This window comes from Ictidomys tridecemlineatus, chromosome 14 (genome assembly GCF_052094955.1).
Source record: "Ictidomys tridecemlineatus isolate mIctTri1 chromosome 14, mIctTri1.hap1, whole genome shotgun sequence".
NCBI lineage: Eukaryota > Metazoa > Chordata > Mammalia > Rodentia > Sciuridae > Ictidomys > Ictidomys tridecemlineatus.
In genome coordinates this window covers 18,164,519-18,184,178 of record NC_135490.1, presented here as the reverse complement: position 1 = coordinate 18,184,178, position 19,660 = coordinate 18,164,519, and the positions used below count along the sequence as shown (strand labels likewise).

At 40.9% G+C, this 19,660-nt stretch overlaps 1 protein-coding gene across 3 annotated transcripts in view; it reads left to right on the top strand.

Moving 5' to 3' along the window:
- Tmem192 (transmembrane protein 192) overlaps window positions 1-19,365 on the top strand; it is a 32,618-nt gene extending 13,253 nt beyond the window's left edge. For 2 of the 3 annotated variants that reach the window (XM_005329268.5, XM_078030956.1), the window contains exons 4-6: window positions 9,046-9,180; window positions 13,265-13,367; window positions 14,096-19,365. In XM_005329268.5, the coding sequence (XP_005329325.2) occupies window positions 9,046-9,180; window positions 13,265-13,367; window positions 14,096-14,234 (377 nt within the window). In that variant the 3' untranslated portion in view covers window positions 14,235-19,365. The remainder of the gene's footprint in view (window positions 1-9,045; window positions 9,181-13,264; window positions 13,368-14,095) is intronic. The other variant, XR_013430250.1, reaches the window with a different exon arrangement.
- Window positions 19,366-19,660: the final 295 nt, after the last annotated feature.

The following is a 19,660-nucleotide window of genomic DNA, read 5'->3' as shown; positions in this document are numbered from 1 at the left end:
TCCAGTAGCCAGGTGCAGTGGTGCACACCTGTAATCCCAGCAATTTGGGAGGCTCAGGCAGGGGGATCACAAATTAAAGGCCAGCCTCAGCAACTCAGCAACACCTGTCTCAAAATAAAAAAAGGACTGGGGATGTGGCTCAGTGGTTAAGTGCCCCAGGGTTCAATCCCTGGTCAAAAAAAAAAAAATCTAGTATCCAAAATAAGACTTGTAAAACACACAGGTCCTAATTTATGAAGGTATGATCAGAAGCTTCATTTAGGACTGGGAATACATGAATGCTTGATTTTCTTTATTGTTGCATACATTTTAAAGGCTGTGTGGAAGTAAACTGAATTTCTTTAGGCACTTTTGACTTACCTTTTTAGGAAAACCTCATTTGGAATCCAGAGTAAACCTTTGAATATTCTGAATCCAGATTAGGAATTCATTTTTCTAGCAGGGCCTGGTGGCTGAGCCTATAAACCCAGCTACCTGAGAGGCTGAGGCAGGAGGATCTCGTATTCGAGGCCACTCTGGGCAATTTAGCAAGACTCTGTCTAAACATAAAAATATAGGCTGGGTGCAGTGCCACATGCCCGTAATCCCAGTGATTTGGGAAGCTCAAGCAGGAAGATTATAAACTCGTGGTTAGCATAGGCAATTTAAGACAGGGTCTCCATATAAAAAATAAAAAGGACTGTAGATAAACTTAGTGACAAAGCGACCGTGGGTTCAATCCCGAGTACAAAAAACAAATGGAGCCTAGCATGCTGGTACACGCCTATAATCCCTATATGGCTCAGGAGGCTGAGGCGGAAGGATCGAGAGTTGAAAGTCAGCCTCAGCAAAAGTGAGGCACTAAGCAACTCAGTGAGTCCTGTCTCTAAATAAAATACAAAAGAGGGCAGGGGATGTGGCTCAGTGGCAAGTGCCTCTGAGTTCAATGCCTGGTACCAAAAAAAAAAAAAAAAAAAGGATTTGGAATGTAGCTGAATTCTTGTCTAGCATGTGCAAGGCCCCAAGTTCAGTCCCCAGTATCACAAAGAAGAAAAAAAAGAACTTCATTTTTCCCCAGAAAAACAACTTCACCAAATCTTTTATTCTTCTTCTGTGCTTTGTGAGTGCACTATTTAAAGGGCAAGCTGCAAGCTCATCTCCCCAGTGAATTCCCAGTGGAAGCGAAGTGCCACACTGTCAAGGAGAGGGAAGTATTTATGGAGATGGTGATCTTGTTTGATCTTCACTGGGGGGAGCTTCTTTTTTTTTTTTTTAACTATGATGCAATATTTATTTTTTGTTTGTTTTAATTAGTTACACATGACAGTACAAAGACCTTCACATATCATACATTTGAATCAGATGGGATATAATTTCTCATTTTTCTGAGTACACAGGTGGCAGAATCACATTGGTCATGAAGTCTCATATATACACACAGTAATAATAATGTCTGTTTCATTCTACTGTCCTTCCTATGTCCCCAACCCCTCCCCTCCCCTCCTATCACTTCTTTCTACCTAATCTAGGGTAACGGTAACGCTATTCTTTTTTTTTCCTCACATCTTCATACATGTATTTTGTATAGCAATGAGGGTCTCCTTCCACCATCCATGCAATTCCCTTTCCCTCCCACCCCTTTTCCCTATGTAGAGGTAATCTTCTTCTCATGCTCTTCCTCTCTTTCCTATTTTGAGTCACCCCTTTGTATCAGAGAAGACATTCGGCACCTTTTTTTTCGGGGGGGGATTAGGGGGTTAGCTAACTTCATTTAGCATAATCTGCTCTAATGCCATCCATTTCCCTGCAAATGCCATGATCTTACTTTTTAGTGCTGGGTAATATTCCATTGTGTATAAATGCCACATTTTTTTTAATTCATCCATTGAAGGGCATCTAGGTTGGTTCCACAGTCTAACTATTATGAATTGTGCTGCTATAAACACTGATGTGGCTGTGTCCCTGTAGTATGCTCTTTTAAGGTCTTTTGGGTATAGTCTAAGAAGGGGAATGGGTCAAATGGTGATTCCATCCAGCTTTCCAAGGAATCTCCATACTGCTTTCCAAATTGGCTGCACCAATTTGCAGTCCCACCAGCAGTGTATGAGTGTGCCTTTTTCCTCGCATCCTCGCCAGCACTTGTTGTTTGTCTTCATCATGGCTGCCATTCTGACTGGAGTGAGATGGTATCTTAGAGTAGTTTTAATTTGCATTTCTCTGATTGCTAGAGATGATGAGCATTTTTTCATATATTTGTTGATTGATTGTATATCCTCTTCTGAGAAGTGTCTGTTCAGGTCCTTGGCCCATTTGTTGATTGGGTTATTATTATTTGGGGGGGGGGGTATTTAGTTCACTGAGTTCTTTGCATACCCTAGAGATTAGAGCTCTATCTAATGTGTGAGGGGTAAAAATTTGTTCCCAGGATGTAGGCTCCCTATTCACCTCATATATTATTTCTTTTGCTGAGAAAAAAAACTTTTTAGTTTGAATTCATCCCATTTGTTGATTCTTGGTTTTAATTCTTGTGCTATAGGTGTCTTATTAAGAAAATTGGGGCCTAGTCCCACGTGATGGAAATTAGGGCCTACTTTTTCTTGTGTTAGACACAGAGTCTCTGGTTTAATTCCTAGATCCTTGATCCATTTTGAGTTAACTTTTGTGCATGATGAGAGAAAGGGATTCAATCTCATTTTGTTGCATATGGATTTCCAGTTTTCCAACACCATTTTTTGAAGATGCTATCCTTTCTCCAGGGCATGCTTTTAGCACCTTTGTCTAATATAAGGTAGTTGTAGTTTTGTGGGTTAGTCTCTGTGTCCTCTATCCTGTACCACTGGTCCACCAGCCTGTTTTGGTGCCATATATTTTATGTCTTTATTTCAGTTTTATGTGGTGCTGAGGTTTGAACCCAGTGCCTCACGTGTGCTAGGTGAGCACTGTACCATTGACCCACAACCCAAGCTCCTGGGGGAGGTTCTTTTTGCTTCCTATCTGTTGAAGATGAACTTTGTTTCCACGTTCAGCTGCTGGTGTGTAACGCTCTTTTTTTTTTTTTTTAAATATTTATTTATTTATTTTTAGTTCTCAACAACATCTTTTGTTGGTATGTGGTGCTGAGGATCGAACCTGGGCCGCACGCATGCCAGGCGAGCGCGCTATCACTTGAGCCACATCCCCAGCCCCTGTAACACTCTTTTTTGGCCAGAAGATGTCACTATAACATAAAAATAAAAGCAAAAACCTGAATCTTTACTGATAGATCTTAAGTCTGACACCAAATATACTATTTCTCAAATGATGGTCTTTGAAATTGTGTGTGTGTGTGTGTGTGTGTGTGTGTTTTGCTGGGGTTTGAACACAGGGGCTCATGCATGCTAGACAAGAACTCTTTTTTTTTTAAGTTGCTGAGCTGGCCTTGAACCTATAATTCCCCTGCCTCAGCCTCTTGTGACACTCGGTATGTGACTCTTAATAACCATCTGTTTTTAACAACTAGACTTTTTTTTTCTTGGCAGTACTGGGGATTGAAACCAAGGTCTTACACAAACAAGGAAATGCTCTGCCATTGAACTATATCCCAAATGCTTTTTATTTTATTTTGAGATGGGGTCCTTGAGCTAACTTGAATTATCCTTGAACTTGAGATTCTCCTGCCTCAGCCTTTCTAGAAGCTAGAATTACAGGTGCCAAACTACTTTAATTTTTTTTTTATTTTTATTGTTTTGGAAAAAGAATGAAGGTGTGCCTGAGGACACAGTGACTAGTGACTGTGTCCTATACACTCTTATCTCTCACTGGCCTCACATTCCTCAGGAGGCCCAAGGCTATCATAGAAATTCCTGCTGGCAGGGTTCTCACTGAGGACTGGGCCTGATGCTCTTGGGCTCAGGGAGGCAGAGGGGCAAGGTCTTTCACTGTAACATTGTCTGGCTAAATTTTCTGTATAGAGTTGCTGTGGAGGAGAAGCTTCATGGAATGTGCCCAGGTATATATTTACATGCATTGCTATGGATCAAACTTGGGGCCTCATGCCTGCTAGGCAAGCCCTCTACCACTGAGCCACACCCTCAGCTCCCAGAATTATTGTTATACTAATGAAATATATCACTGCTGAACACTTAGGCATTGTCAGTTCACTTCCTCCAAAAACCCTGGGCGCTCAGTATTATTTCTCTAGTTTTTTAGTGGAAGAGTCCAGGGCGTTGTGAGGTTTTATTTTATTTCTTCTTGTTTTTATTTTCAGTAGGTGGACAGTTAGGGATTGAACTCGGGCCTTGTACATATTAGGGACATGCTCTACCACTGAGCTGTCTCCCAGCCCACAGGAGCTCATTTCTTCCAAGAACTTTTATTTCATTTTTTGCTGTTCTTGGATTTGAACAGGGCCTTGCACATCCTAGGTACCTCATCTGCCACTGAGCAATATCCCTAGGCCTTTTTATTTTATCTTGAGACAAGATCTAAGTTACCCAGTCTGAACTTGAACTTGAGATCCTCCTGTCTCAACCTCCTGAGACGGTGATTACAGGTGTGCAACACCAGGACCGGCTCTAATAGTTTGTTTTTTTTTTTTAAATTTATTTAATGGCAAATGAAATGAAACACACAGGCTGTATCTGTGGTTATAAAAGCACTTACAAAGAAAACTGGTTGCATATTGTATACTGTCATGTAGAAAGTTTCTGATGAACTAATGAGCTTTTTTCTTCTTCTTCTTCTTCTTCTTCTTTTTTTTTTTCCTGGTACCAGGGATTGAACCCAGCAGTGCTTTACCACTGAGCCACATTCCCAACCATTCTTTTATTTTTTTATTTTGATTTTGGGGTCTCAGTAAGATGCTTACAGCCTCACTGAATTACTGAGGCTGATTTGAACTTGCAGTCCTCCTACCTCAGCCTCCTGAGTCACCAGGATTGTAGGCGTGTACACTGCCCAGCTTAATGAGCTCTGAGGAAGTGGACTCCGAGGAGTTTAAGCCGGGAAGAATGACCTGAAGAAGTCATCCAGGGCCAGATCATGAGGGTTGCCACAAGTTTAGAGAGAGGCAGCCTTGGAAGGGAAGGCTTTGCTGAGAGTTTTGAGAGTTGGAAAGATTACTCTGGCCATGGCTGGAGAGGGCAGTTAAGGAGGCTGCTATAGTAACCCAGGGCAAGGATCTAGGTCTGAACTAAGATATCATGCTGGGCAGTACTTCCTGACTGAGAGGTCTTGTGTGCTGTCCACAGCACGTACCATTTCAGGGAATGTTTTATTTCAGCATGCCCCTCTCCTTCCAGGCTGCAGATTTCATGCACCATAAACTCCCAGTCACAGCCTGTGACCCACCAGGGTGCTGGCATGTGGGGTTGCTCAGTACCTTAAATCCTTTGCATGCTGTTTCATTATGTGCAGAGGGTTTATTTTAGTACTCTGTTGTCTGTTTATCTTAATTCACAAAATTATGTTACGAAGAGTATAAGGGGAAGGCATAGGGCTTTGTTAAATTATTATTATATTTTTTGGAGTTGGGGGGCACCAGGGATTGAACTTAGGAGCACTGGACCACTGAGCCCCATCCCCAGCCCTATTTTGTATTTAGAGACAGCACCTCACTTTTGCTGAGACTGGCTTTGAACTCGAATTCCTCCTACCTCAGTTTCCCCAGCTGCTGGGATTGTAGGCGTGCCATCACGCCTGGCTGTGTAATTAGTTTTGATAGGTCCTTTTAAAAATGTCTCTGTGGGGCTGGGGATATAGCTCAGTTGGTAGAGTGCTTGCCTTGGGTTCAATCCCCAGCACCCCCCCCCAAAAAAAAAAACAGGTATCTTTGGTTCAGAGTCATTCCTTTTATACAAATGGGAGAAAATTAAATAAGCATTGTTTTCCCCTACATCAGATGTAGATAAATATGCTAAATAACTTTTAGGAAATTCTAAGAATCACTTGTGTCTCTAAAGTTTTCTTTGACATTCTTCAGAGTAAAAGGGCAAATTTGTTGCCAGTTTTGAGAAAAAGGAAGAAGAAAGTTTATTGCTTTGCTAGCAAAGGAGAAACAGAGGACTCCTGTCCCAAAGGCTCTGATACTGCCCATCCTCAGGAACAGGGGCCTTTTTATTGTGCTTCAGAGAAAATGAAATTAGATAGGAGAGATCAGGAAGAAGATTGGGGAAAAGAAAAAAAAAATCTAAGTTTCAAAGGATCAAGTGAACCCTTGTTACAAAATGAGGTTAAAATGATCCTCAAAAATAAAACAATAGAAGCTAGGAGCAGTGGTGCACACCTATAATTGCAGCAGCTCTGGAGGCTGAGGCAGGAGGATTGCAAGTTCCAAGCCAGCCTCAGCAATTTAGTGAGGCCATCTTTAATAAAAAGGGCTGGGGATGTGGTTTATTGGATAAGCACCCCTGGGTTCAATCCCTGATACCAAAAGAAAAAATAAATAAATAAGGCTGGGGATGTGGTGGTAGAACACTTGCTAGAATGCTTGACACCTTAAATTCAATCCTCAGCACCACAATACTTGATTAATTAATTAAAAAGAATTTTTGAGGGCTGGGTTTGTGGCTAAGTGGTAGAGTGCTTGCCTAGCATCTTGAGGCACTGAGTTCAGTCCCCAGCACCACATACAAATAAAACAAATGAAGTGAAGGTGTTTTTGTTTTTTGTTTGTTTGTTTTTTAAGGAGTATATTTAAAAAATAAATAGAATTTTTGAGCCAGGCACAGTTGTTGGCGCCTGTAATCCCAGTGGCTCAGGAGACAGGAAGATTGTGAGTTTGAAGCCAGCTTCAGCAAAAGCAAGGTGCTAAGCAACTCAGTGAAACCCTGTCTCTAAATAAAATACAAAGTAGGGCTGGGGATGTGACCCTAACCCCAGTACACACACAAAAAAAGAATTTTTGTTTTGGTTTTAGGTACTGGGGATGGAACTCTGGCCAGCCCTTTTTGCTTTTTGAGACAGTCTCACCAAATTGCTTAAGGCCTTGCTAAATTGCTGAGGCTGGCCTCAAACTTGGGAGCATCCTGCCTCAGCCTCTCAAAATGCTAGGATTACAGGCATGTGCCACCATCCCCAGCTAGAATTAAAAAAAAAGAAGAAGAAGAAAGAAAAAGTAGATAAGCTGAATGAGTGGTTTAGGAGAAATAGGCAATATTGTTGCTAAAAGTTTAGTTCTTGTTCCTGATGCCAATCCAATAAGGAGGACATGGTTTTGAAAAGGAAAAAGAAGTTTTATTGCTTTGCTAGCAAAGGACAAACCCAGAGGACTCCTGTTCTAAAGGTTGTGATTCTGTCCATCTGGAGGATCAGGGCTTTTTTAAAGAGTTGATTTAAAGGCTACATTCTCTTGTTGTAATTCACTTGTTAATTTGAGAGATAATCATTTCTGAGATTCTCTGGTGCCATTCCCAAAATCTGAATTACTTAGTTCTTGCAATTGGTAGGTACTCAAGGTCAGATAACTCTGCCTAGGATGGGGAAGAAAGGTAATCCTGTTTCTCCTGAGATTAGGGAGGAGCAGGGAGAGATGAAGAGAAAGAAACATGTCTGTTTTAAAAATAAGTTGCAGTGGGGAAGGGAGGGGGCTTGGGGGTAGGATATGAAAAGCCAGCCTCTCCCTCAGAGCAAAGCCTGTCCAAGAAAGGGGGCGTGACCTTTGTCCTTGGAAAGACCCACAGAGCACTGCTAGGCCCATACCCACCCTGCTGAGTTGTTTATCTACAAATAACTGGAGAGATCTGCTGTGGAGCCAGGTGTCCCTGACTCAGGCTAGGTGGGGACCCATAGCAAACCCTCAGCAGCCACCAATCAGCATGAGAACAGGGAAATACCTGGGATGCCAGATGACCCTCCCAGTAGTTTAAGGTGGTTGATAACTTGTTGGGAAACCTTGTAGTTCAGCAGTACTCCCCTCATGGCTTAAACCAATCAGTTCAAACGAATACCCCTCTTGTACTGACCAGTCACCCCTCCCCAACTTGTTCCCGCCAGTGAATGTGCTAATCATGTTTTAGAGTTGTTTTATGATTTTCCCGTGGTGTGTGATAATTGGCTAAGAGATGCTATGATGTATGAGAAGTCCCTGCCTTCTCCAAAGAGTGTATAAAACTCCTGCAAACCCTGGGCTCGGGGCCTCTCAGCGTCACCAGTTGCTATGTGCATGTGGAGGACCGAGCTAGCTCACAATAAACACCTCTTTGTTGCTTACATCGATCTTGGTCTCTGGTGGTCTTTTGGGGGTCCCGAATTCAAGCATAACAGACGGTAGAATGAAACAGTCACCATTGCCCAAGTACATGTATGAAGACACAAATGGTGTAATTGTACTTTGCGTACAACGAGAGACATGAAAAATTGTGCTGTTTGTGTCATATAAATTGATTTGTATTCTGTCATGTAACAAATTAGAATAATTTTAAAAATAAGTTGTGAAGCAGGAAGTATTTATTGTTAAAAGCTCAGTCCTTGTCCTCAATACCAATCCAATAACAAGGGCACGGTTTTGGGAAAAAGGTTTATTGCTTTGCTAGCAAAGAGAAAACATAGGGTGCTGTCTCTAAAGCTGTGATCTGCCCATCAGCAGGAACGAGGGGGGGGGGCTTTTAAAGAGGTGATTCAAAGGCTACATTCCATGTGTACTCGGTTGGAGTTGTAATTCACTTGTCCATTTGGGAGATAGTCTTTTCTGAGATCTTCTGGTACCATCACCAAAGTCTGGATTACTTCATTCCTGTGGTGGGTGTGCACTCAAGGACAGATACCTCTGCCTAGAATGGAGGGAGGGGGGAGGTAATCCTGTCACCCCTGAGATTAAGGAGGAACAGGGAGAGAGGAAGAGAAAGAAACATGTCCATTTTTAAAAATAAGTTGCTGTGGCAGAGCAGCGAGGGCTAAATTCAAAGCATAAAGTGGACCACAGTTACATGAGGACATTACAAGGCTTTTTAGGAACTGTACAAAAACCAATTATAACAAAAGATGTTCTCTTGTCACTCAGGAAACTACAAGGGTTTTCAGAGCTCTGTGCCAAGGATGAAGGCCCACTACACTTTCTCAGTTCATGCTCTGTGTGTTTCTCCTTCCCAGGAAACACGATGCTCCTCCTCATACTGTGCATGCAGCATTCTTTCCCTGAGCCCAGCAGGTTGTACCTTGACCTCCTTCTGGCCGTCCTGGCCCTGGAACTGCTGTGCTCCCTGACCTGTCTGCTCATTTATGCAGGTGAGAATTGCCATTTTTCCATTTTGTAAGACCTTTACTTAACTGTTTTTTCCACCTAGTTTGACGCATAGACCATTGTTTTAGTGACAAGGAAGTTTTCCTGTGTATCTGAGAACCTTTTTGCATCTGTATCTTCCACTGCTGGTCACATCCAGGCTCCTCTCCTCTCAAACCAATAGGGAAAAGGTACACCTGCAGCCCCCCGTGCGGCACTTTTCCAAGTTTGTGTCTTCAATAAATTTTGTAACTAAAGTGAAGCCTTTTCATTTGAAAACAAGAAAAAAGACTGATAAACTTTTTGCTTCTATTAAAGTCAACCAAAGTATAACTCTGATATTTAAAAATAAAAGCAACCGTCTGGTGTGATGGTGTGTGCCTATAATGTCGCGACTCGAGGCTGAGGCAGTGTTAACTGAAAGCCCGGTCCTTGTCCCCATGCCAATCCAATAACAAGGACACAGTTTTGAGAAAAAGGAAAAAGTTTTCTTGCTTTGCTAGCAAAGTAGAAACACAGGGGACTCCTGTTCCAGAGCCTGGTTTTACCCATCAGCAGGAGCAAGAGACAGTCAAAGGCTACATATCACATGTTCTCTGAGTTTGTAATTCACATGTCTGTTTGGAAGATAGTCATTTCAATGCCACTTGGTGGCATTGAGCTAATGGTGGTTTTGTTACTATGAATGTATCCATTTGAAAGAAATCATTTCTCTGGTGCCATTCCCAAAGTCTGAATTACTTAATTCCTGTGATGGGTGTGTGCTCAAGGACAGATAACTCTGCCTAGAAGGAGGAAGAAAAGAATCCTGTTTTCCCCTGAGATTAGGGAGGGGGAAGGGATTAAAGGGCTAGGAATGTGGCTCAGTGGTTAAGTGCTGGGTTCAGTCCCTGGTATCCAAACATAAAATAAAACTAATATATGAGGAAATTATAGATGCAAATTGCATTTACCTCTAACTTGTTTTGGGGTAAGCCATTTAGGAACCCATTTTCTGAGTTTAAAGATGTCTTTCGCTCTCTGAAAACCCTCAGAGGTAAAATTGAATAAACTTTAGATATGTTAAAATGTTTTTATATACTATTTTTTATTTATTTTATTTTTTCATTTATTTAGCAGTACTAGGAATTGAATCCAGTATCACACTCTCACTGAACTACATTCCCAGCCTTTTTTGTTTGAGAAAGGGTCTTGCTAAATTGCCCAGTCTGGCCTCTAAATTGCAACCACCCCCCCTGCCTCAATCTCCCAAATCGTGTCTCTTCAGTGTTGTAATGAGAGTTAGGTTTGAGCATAGGAGTTCATGAGCATTTTAATGAGTTTATTTTTATAGCGTGGAGGATGGAACCCAGGTAGGCAAGTGCTCACCATCGAGCCACACCCCCAGCCCCACAGGCTTACTTTTTATGTTATAGTGAATTTAAAGGCACACTATAGGTTCTCACAGGAGAGAATTTAGGGAGTAGCTGCTAGAGACACTTGCTGCTGTATGTGGCATGTCACAGAAAATTTGAGGTTGGTTCTCTTATAAAGACATCTTGTTTCTTTATATTAAAAGGGTTTTAAGAGAGAGCTCTGGTGTGGTGATGTTGGTAGAAGCCCTTTAGGACATTGATTGATTGAGGTACTAATTCTGCCCTAAACTTGACTAATTTATTTGTATTGTAGGTTGTTAATCTCCAGAAACTAAAAAGGGACTCTTCTCATTGAGCATTAATTTGACTTACTGCCTCTGTAGGGAAAAACTAGGAAAATACAGTTTAAAGCATTTTTTGCAATAATAAATTAGATTAACTCTCCATTCATTTAAACATAAGCAAGAAGAATCCATGCAAGCCACAGTTCTGAGCCTTCAAGCAGCCCTGAAGTAAGAGTTCCAGTACAGGATCAAAGAACATGTGAATGGTGTGCAAGCCCACCTGTCTTTTTACTCTGATGTTCCAACATACATGCTTTCTCTGGCTCATGACAGGAAAAATGACTGGAAGATTCATATTCTATGTGGTTTGCCTTGGTGTTTTATCTAACCTGTGATCTGAAAATGCCCGAATACATCCAATTCAATTGCTTTTCTTTTTTATTATTTAAAAAATTTATTTGGTGGTGGTACTGGGAATTGAACCCAGGGCCTTGCACATGCTAAGCAATTGTTCTACCAATGAGCTACATCACCAGCCCTTTTCATTTTTTATTTTGAGATGGTCTCACTAAGTTGCTTTAGGCCTCACTAAATTGCTTGAACTTGCAATCTTCCTCCCTTGGGGATTCCAGAGTGCACCACCATGCTTGGCAATTTAACTTATTTTTATTTTTCAAACTGCCAAGGTGACTCTGAAAGATGGACATTTTAATTTTATTTACTTATTTAGGCACTGGGGATCGAACCCAGGAATGCTCTACCACTGAGCTACATCCCCAGTCTTTTTCTTTCAATATATTTTGAGACAAGGTCTTACTGAGTTGCTGAGGCTGATCTCGAATTTGTAATCCTACTGCCTCAGCTTCCCAAGTCTCTGGTATTATAGATGTGGGCCACCACACTTAGCAAAATGAATATTTGTATGCCATCAGACTATGGGACAGGTTTTATTTCCCATTCTAAACTTCTCCTTTAAAACTATGTAAGTGTTATCCCCTGGTCCCCAGTCCAAGAAACTTCTGTGTCTAAAAGGTGAATGTGTTCCAGTTTCCTTTCTTTATTTAGAAATTATATGGAAGAAACCATTTTAGAGAGACATGAATATAAACAACTGGTGTCAGACACACCAGCAGCCCTCATCTGTTGGATCCGGGGACCCTGGACAGTTGATCACGCCTCCTTGAAGCGTGTTCTTTTGCTGAGACTTTCACTTTCCTGGAGGTTTTCTGACCGCCCTTCGGTGCTTTTCTCCTTTGCTGAATGTTCTCCAGACCTGTCATCGGTGGGGCCTCAGGGCTGTCTCTGTCTTCTCCAGCTTGGCAGGTGCAGCACTTCATGTTCTGTGCCCAGTTCTACTTAAGTCAAAGCATTCTTCATTTCTGATTTCCTGGGCCACTTAATAAAATTGAGGGGCCTCTATATATTTCCATACTTTGTACCTTTGACTAGGTACTGCTCACTTCCTTACTGGTACTTTCTGGAAACTGTCTGCACATCTCATCTTCTCATGTTAATAATTCACTTGAACTTCTTCAACTTAGTTCTCAGCTGAGAATGTACTTCAGGATCAGATGTGGAGTCTGGCAATTCCTCAAAGGAAGGATTAAACATTGATTACCCTGTGGCTCAGCACTTAACTCCTAAGTATATATCCAAGAGAACTGGAATTGTGTGTCCACACAAACACACATACGTGAATGTTCAACGCAACATTATACGTAATGGCCAAAAAGTGGACATAGCCCAAATGTTTTGGGGGTAAACTGATGAACAGTTGAACAGAATGTGTACACTGCAATGTGGATAAACCTTGAAAACTTCCCCAGTAAAAGAAACCAATTATTTTTTTTTAAGAGAGAGTGAGAGAGGAGAGAGAGAGAATTTTTAATATTTATTTTTTAGTTCTCGGCGGACACAACATCTTTGTTGGTATGTGGTGCTGAGGATCGAACCCAGGCCGCATGCATGCCAGGCGAGCGCGCTACCGCTTGAGCCACATCCCCAGCCTAAAACCAATTATTTTTAAAACTACCTAATTACGTGATTCTGTATCTGTGAAATGCCCAGAGAAGGACATTCGAAGAGACTCTTTTCTAAAGTAGTCCTGATGCTGTAAAGTAGTGTAAAGACTGTATCAGGACTCCTAGTTTAGAAGCCTGGCTGAACTTTACTCATTTGTATAAATAGGAGTAAAATAGCCACTTCACCAGGTGATTATCTGAACAAAATGAGGTCCTTAAACATTATCTCATGCATTGAGTACACAGTAAACGTCTGTTGTTATTATCAGTGCCAGTAATAATCTTCTCTCTCCAGTGCTTAGTATCAAATTGGTAGAACTTGAAATGTTTGAGAACATTAATGAATAAACCAGCGAAAAACAGCCAATTCATGTAATTTGAATAAATGAAAATAGGAACTTTTGAATAATAATGACTTTATTCTTTTAGTGAAAATTAGAAAATTTAATAGAGCCAAACCACAGCCTGATGTACTTGAAGAAGAAAAAATCTATGCTTACCACAGCAATATTACCTCGGAAACCGGATTAAGGTAAGGTTTAAGTGAGAAATTAAAACTTAAAAGAATTAAAAGTTGCTTTCCCTAGAAACCATTTGAGGCTTGATTAGGCATTTATACCATTTTAATTATGTGTTTAGTTTGTTTTCAGTTGTAGTCAAACCAAGTCTAAATTAACATGTAGATTTACCAAATACATGTGATGTAAAAGTGAGATTAACCATGTATCAACCTCTCAGAGGTCTTTTCTTTTCCATTATTTTTTATTTGAAAAAATATTTTTTTCTTTTGCAATAGGGTTTGGCTGATTTATCTAGGCAGATCTCGAACTTGTGATCCTCTTGGCTCAGCCTCCTGAATAGCTAGGATTACAAGTGTGTGACACCATGCCTGGTCCACTGGAAGTTTGTTTTTTGTAACCCAGGGGTACTTATCCATTGAGTACATCCCAGTTTTTTTTTTTTTTTTGGTACTGGAGATTGAACTCTGGGGCACTCAACCACTGAACCACATCTCAACCCTATTTTGTTTTATTTAGAGATGGGGTCTCACTGAGTTGCTCAGCACCTCGATGTTACTGAGGCTGGCTTTGAACTTTTGTAATCCTCTTGCCTCAGCCTCTGGAGCCACTGGGATTATAAGCATGTGCCATCATGCTCAACTTCCACTCAAAGCTTTTGATACTGTGGGTTACTCCTTCCTTAATTGAAAAACATTTTTATGGGTGTTTTATATCTTTATTTTATTTTATTTTTTTGCAGGACTATTTCAAGCCTAGAAGAAATTGTTGAAAAGCAAGGAGACATAATAGTGTACTTGAAGCGACACAATGCCCTGTTGAGTAAACGGCTGTTGGCACTCACTTGCTCAGACCTAGCCTCTCAGCCAAGTCGGACTTGAGAGGCTCACAGGCATGATCATGGCTGAAGAGTTCAGAGCAACCTCAGACTGAAGGACTATCTGTCCTGCTGCCATAGGGAACCACAGGCCTTGCTGAAAAACATTGTGTAGCGTGTTGGACACTTGAACTTGGTTCTCACCTGTGTGGCTGTTTAGTAGATGGGGCTTATGGATCATTTGAAAGGTACTTTGTAGAAGTACTTTGCTAACTTGAGAAGAATGTCTGTTTTGTACATTTTTAAATAATTGAACTTCTTGGTTTTTCCTAGGATCGAAGGGTACAGTTCAATTATCCCATGGCCAACAGTTTTTCTACGTGATATTAGATCCCTCTAATAGCTGGGGATGTAGCTCAGCAGTAGGACATGTGTTTAGCATGCACAAGCCCCTGTTCAATCCACAGCAACACCCTCACTGCTCCCCCCCCAAAAGCCCTGTGATAATATAGCTATTTGTAAAGTAAAACTGACATAATTTATTTTAAACAGGGGTTTTAAATAAGTTCTTTCTTTTGTGGAGTGGGAAAGTACTGGGGATTAAACTCGGGTACTTTACCAATAGGCTATGTCCCCAGTCTTATTTTATTTTAAATTTTGAGACAGGGTAGTATGAAGTTGCTGAGGCTGGCCTTGTAATCCTCCTGCCTTAGCCTCCTAAGGCACTGGTATTACAGGTGTGCACCACCACACCCCACAAGTTCTTCCAACTCTTAAGCTGATGAAAGAAGTCATTATTTCTTAGGGTCTGACCCTTATTGTGTATTTTATATGTTCATGTGATATTGAATAACAACTGACTTCACATCCTCTTTTTTCATCCCCCCAGGCAAGCACTCTCCCACTGAGCTGCACCCCCAGCCCCCAGGCAGCTTTTGTAGAGAATTTCTTCTCTGTAGGACCAAGGCCTCACTGGGTGATCAACAATACAAATTCTACATTGTTCTGTTCTTCTGAAACAAGATAGGAAAATTACCTGGACCATTGTGAGCCCAACCAGCAATACCTGTTACCTTGGTAGTACCTTCCATTGGCAAAAGCTGAAAAATTTAAAGGATTTATGTCTTTCACTTTATTTTTGCTCTTCTTCAAGAAGTTGCCATGTATTTCTGTACTAATTATCCTTTCATTGGGTCATTAATTTCAGTATAGAAATGGAACCTTCTATGATTTTAAATCTGTATAAATAGAAAAAAAGCACTTTATTTAGACTTGAATTATATGTAAAAATTGTGATGGGAATAAAATGTCATATCAGTTTCTATACAGATACTAAACATACCTAGTTCTTGATATAAAAAGTATTTTTGTGAGTAAATGAAATTATTTCTCCATTCTTCCTAACACACCCCTTTAATTTATCAATTTGCTCTCAGTGCCTCTACATGCTGCCTTCGATTTTTTTTGTTGTTGAAGGCTCAGTATGGGGGGAGGAGATATTTGTGATTATGCAGTGATTATGTGTAGTCAGTAGATGAATACTGTGACTTGACAGCTATCCATAGCTTTATAGGAATGTTTTGGATGACCAGATACGAGGAATGTGTTCATTGGATCTGTTACATATGAGAGCAGATACCTGTTTCCTTTAGATATAGCCATTGCTGGGGCATCTAAAATTTTTCTAAGATAAGTATGATTATGTGTCACCTGCAGGTAAATACAGTTGAATCATCAAAATAGTGACATTCACAAACTGAAGCCAAATTGTATTTTAAAATTTAGATTCTAAATTCCCAGCCGGGTGTGATGGCCCACACCTGTAATCCTAGCAGCTCAGGACACTGAAGCAGAAGGATTGTGAATTCAAAGCTAGCCTCAGCAACTTAGAGTCCTGAGCAACTCAATGAGACCCTGTTTCTAAATAAAATATAAAAAGGGCTGGGGATGTAGCTCAATGGTTAAGCACCCCTGGGTCCAATACTAAAAAAAAAAAAAAAAATTAAATTCCCTTCCTCTTCCTTTCTTTTCTTTTTAATAGGTGTCTCAAAGCTATTGCTTTCTCTGGAAAATTGCTTCTACATTTTGGAAGAGCCTATAACCTTTGCATCCAGTTGTTTTCCTTAAAACACCAGTGGTTTTGAGCCAGGCTTGGTGACACACACCCATAATCCCCGAGATTCAGACACCTGAGGCAGGAGGATCATAATCTAAAGGCCAGACAACTTAGTGAGACCCTTTCTCAAAATAAATAAAAAGGACTGGGTATGTAGCTCAGTGGTAAAGCACCCGAGGTTCCATCCTCAGTATGGGAGGAGGGGGGCAGTGGTGTACCCCACTGAACACATTCCCAGCCTTTTTTATTTATTTTGGGGCAGAGTCTCATTGTCACCCAGGCGAGACTCGAGCTTGTCACCTTCTATCTTGGTCTCCTAAATTGCTGGGATTACAGATGCATGTCACTATGCCTAGCTCCCATCAGTAATTTTAAAGATATAATATTTATTTTAAAATGCAGTTTGGATGTATTCAGTTTCTGAGATGTACTCGATGAACATGGGTTTACAGGGAAAGGTATGATAAAGTTGGGATGCTCGGGTCTGATATGATATCTGTATAATCACTAGCACTTTTCTAAACTCAGGAACATTTCAAACAATAAACGAAAGTAAGTCTCAGTAATAGCAGAATGGGAAAATGGACAAAACAATATAAATGTTAGGGATTCTATTCATCAGACTAGTTTTGTGCTAGCATTGTGGATATAAAAAATTAAAACCTGGCCTGCAGTTTACATTCTAAAGAAGGTAATGATTTCTAGGCTCTTCTAAATGCAATAATTGCAGTAAGCCCTGGATATAGGTGCACAGCTGGGTACAGTGGCACAGGCCTGTAATCCCAGCTACTGGGCAGGCTGAGGCAGGAGGATCACAAGTTGGAGGCCAGTCTCAGCGACTTCTTGACACCTTGTCTCAAAACAGGCTGGGGAATGAAGCTCAGTGGTAGAATACTCCTAAATTCAGTGTCTGGTACTGAAGAAAAGATAACTGGGCTGGGGATGTGGCTCAAGTGGTAGCACGCTCGCCTGGCATGTGTGCGGCCCGGGTTCGATCCTCAGCACCATATACCAACAAAGATGTTGTATCCGTCGAGAACTAAAAAATAAATATTAAAAAAATTCTCTCTCTCTCTCTCTCTTTAAAAAAACAAAAAGGAAGAAAAGATAACTATAGGAACACTGAGTCAGAGGATACACTTGGGTGGTAGGTTTTAGGAATTCTTGGCAAACTAATCAGTAAAGAAGCAAAGCAGATAGCTACAAAATACCACAAGCACATTGTATAGAATGCGTTATATAGAACTTGAAACGGAGGGTCTTCAGATCTTGGAGGCCTTGACCATATGCTGAGGAGCTTGCACTTATGATAATGGGATCCAATGAAAGATTTCAATCAAGGAAACGATGTCCCTTTTAGGGGGATCTGATTGTAGTTTGAAATGGAGGAAAGATGGTAGCAAAAAGATATAGCCCTGAACAAGGGCAGGTATAAGAACATTTAATTGTGATTATATATGTGTATATGTAAATATAAAGATGTACATGTGTGATCCAAATGACAATAGCATCATGACATAAAGTTAAAAGCTTGTTATTTTTTAATGGAGACATTGAAAAATATAAAGAAAAGCAATGGTTTAAAATTCTACCAAGTATTTATACCTATTTGGACTGCAGTTTTTTTCCTACCCTAATCAATTGTGGCTGTTGTCATTCTGTAAGCCCTGCCCATTGGATGGAATATTGTTTCAAATTGCATTTCTTCAAATACTGCTGAAACTGATGATTTTTGCCAGATTCTTTGGCCTTTTATAAAATCTTCTATGATGTGTATTAAAGTCTTCTGCTTAATATTCTTCCAGAATAATGATTATTATATAATCATTATTTATATATAATTATATATGATTATTGTATAATAATTATTGTCATATTATTATCCTGGGTGATAATATATTATAATGTTATAATTATTGTTTTGGCAGCCCTAAAGAGTGAACACTGGGCTTTATGCATGCTAGGTAAGCACTGTAAAACCACTGAGGTACATCCCCAGTCCTTCCTTATTTTGTTCTGAGACAGGCCCTTGTTAAGTTGCCCTGGCTGGCCTTGAACTTGAGATCCTCCTGCCTCAGCCTTCTGAGTGCTAGAACTATAGGGGGGTATGTGTTTGTTGAAAATGTGTTCTAATTTGTTGGAATTCTGTTGCTTTTTGCTCTTCAGATACTGAAGCCTAATTTATTCTTCCCCCAGCACTGGTGATAAAGTTCACACAAAAGACTTCCTAAAGCCACATGGGATGTGATGTCATGTGGGGGGCCACCACAGACTCTTTTTCTTCTTTCAAACACTTAAACCAAAATCTTTACTGAGCTGGGCACTCACCTATAATCCCATCAATGAGGAAGCTGAATCGGGGGGTTTACAAGCTCAAGGCCAATCTGCAGCTTGGTGAGACTGTCTTAAAACTGTATACACACACACACACATATACATATATGTATATATGTATTTTTTTTTTTTAAAGCCTGGGGAGGTGAACTCAGGAGGCTTGGATCATGAAGGAGGAGATCCCCTTACCCATAACTGCTGCAAATGATGGTCCACCAAGTTCTGGAAATGCAGATGACCAGTACCCTGATCTGCCTTCTGATGCCCCTGTGGCTGGTGCCCCGTGGTGCATTTATGAAGGGAGCCTCAGTCTTACAACAGATACATCTTGGGGATTCAGGTCCTCCTTGGGCCTCCATTCCCTATGACATAGAACGCGTGAAAATTCACACCTTACCTGGAAAACATGATCCCACCAGCCCAGATAGGTCTCTCTTCCCACAATGCCTTGACTGAGGGGGTGTGGCTGGCATTGATCTTCTTGGTACCTTCTAACCCAGTCATGGCCCCTGACAGAAGTCTGTTACCCAAATCCAGACCAGTGGACAGATAGTTCCAAACACCTTTCATGGATGGGATCCAACCTACCCAGAGCAGGGCTCCAGGATTTGTACTTTTAGGTAAGATAAGCTACCTTTTTTTTTTTTTTTAAAGGGGGGGTGTATTGGGGATAGATAGTGGTAAAGCATCCCTAAATTCAATCCCCAGTACCCTCCCCCAATAAATAAAGTCTTGTCTGAATCAATGCTTTTGTCTTTTTCCCCCAGTTTCCCCTAAGGCAAGCTGTCTCAACTGTAGCATCTACTGGCATTTGGGTTGGATCTTTGTTTGGGGAGCCTGTCCTGTACATTGTAGAATGTCTGACAGCATCCTAGTGACGAGGATTCCCGTAGAATCCCCCTAGTTGTCTCAGCCTGGAAAATATCTCCATTAACCCTTAGTAACTTAATATGTCTGTTCCATGTTCAGTGTTAACATTTAGCTGAAAGCCAACAGTGCTGAGTGTTCCAGGTGCTGGTAAAACCAGGGTCAATGAGACA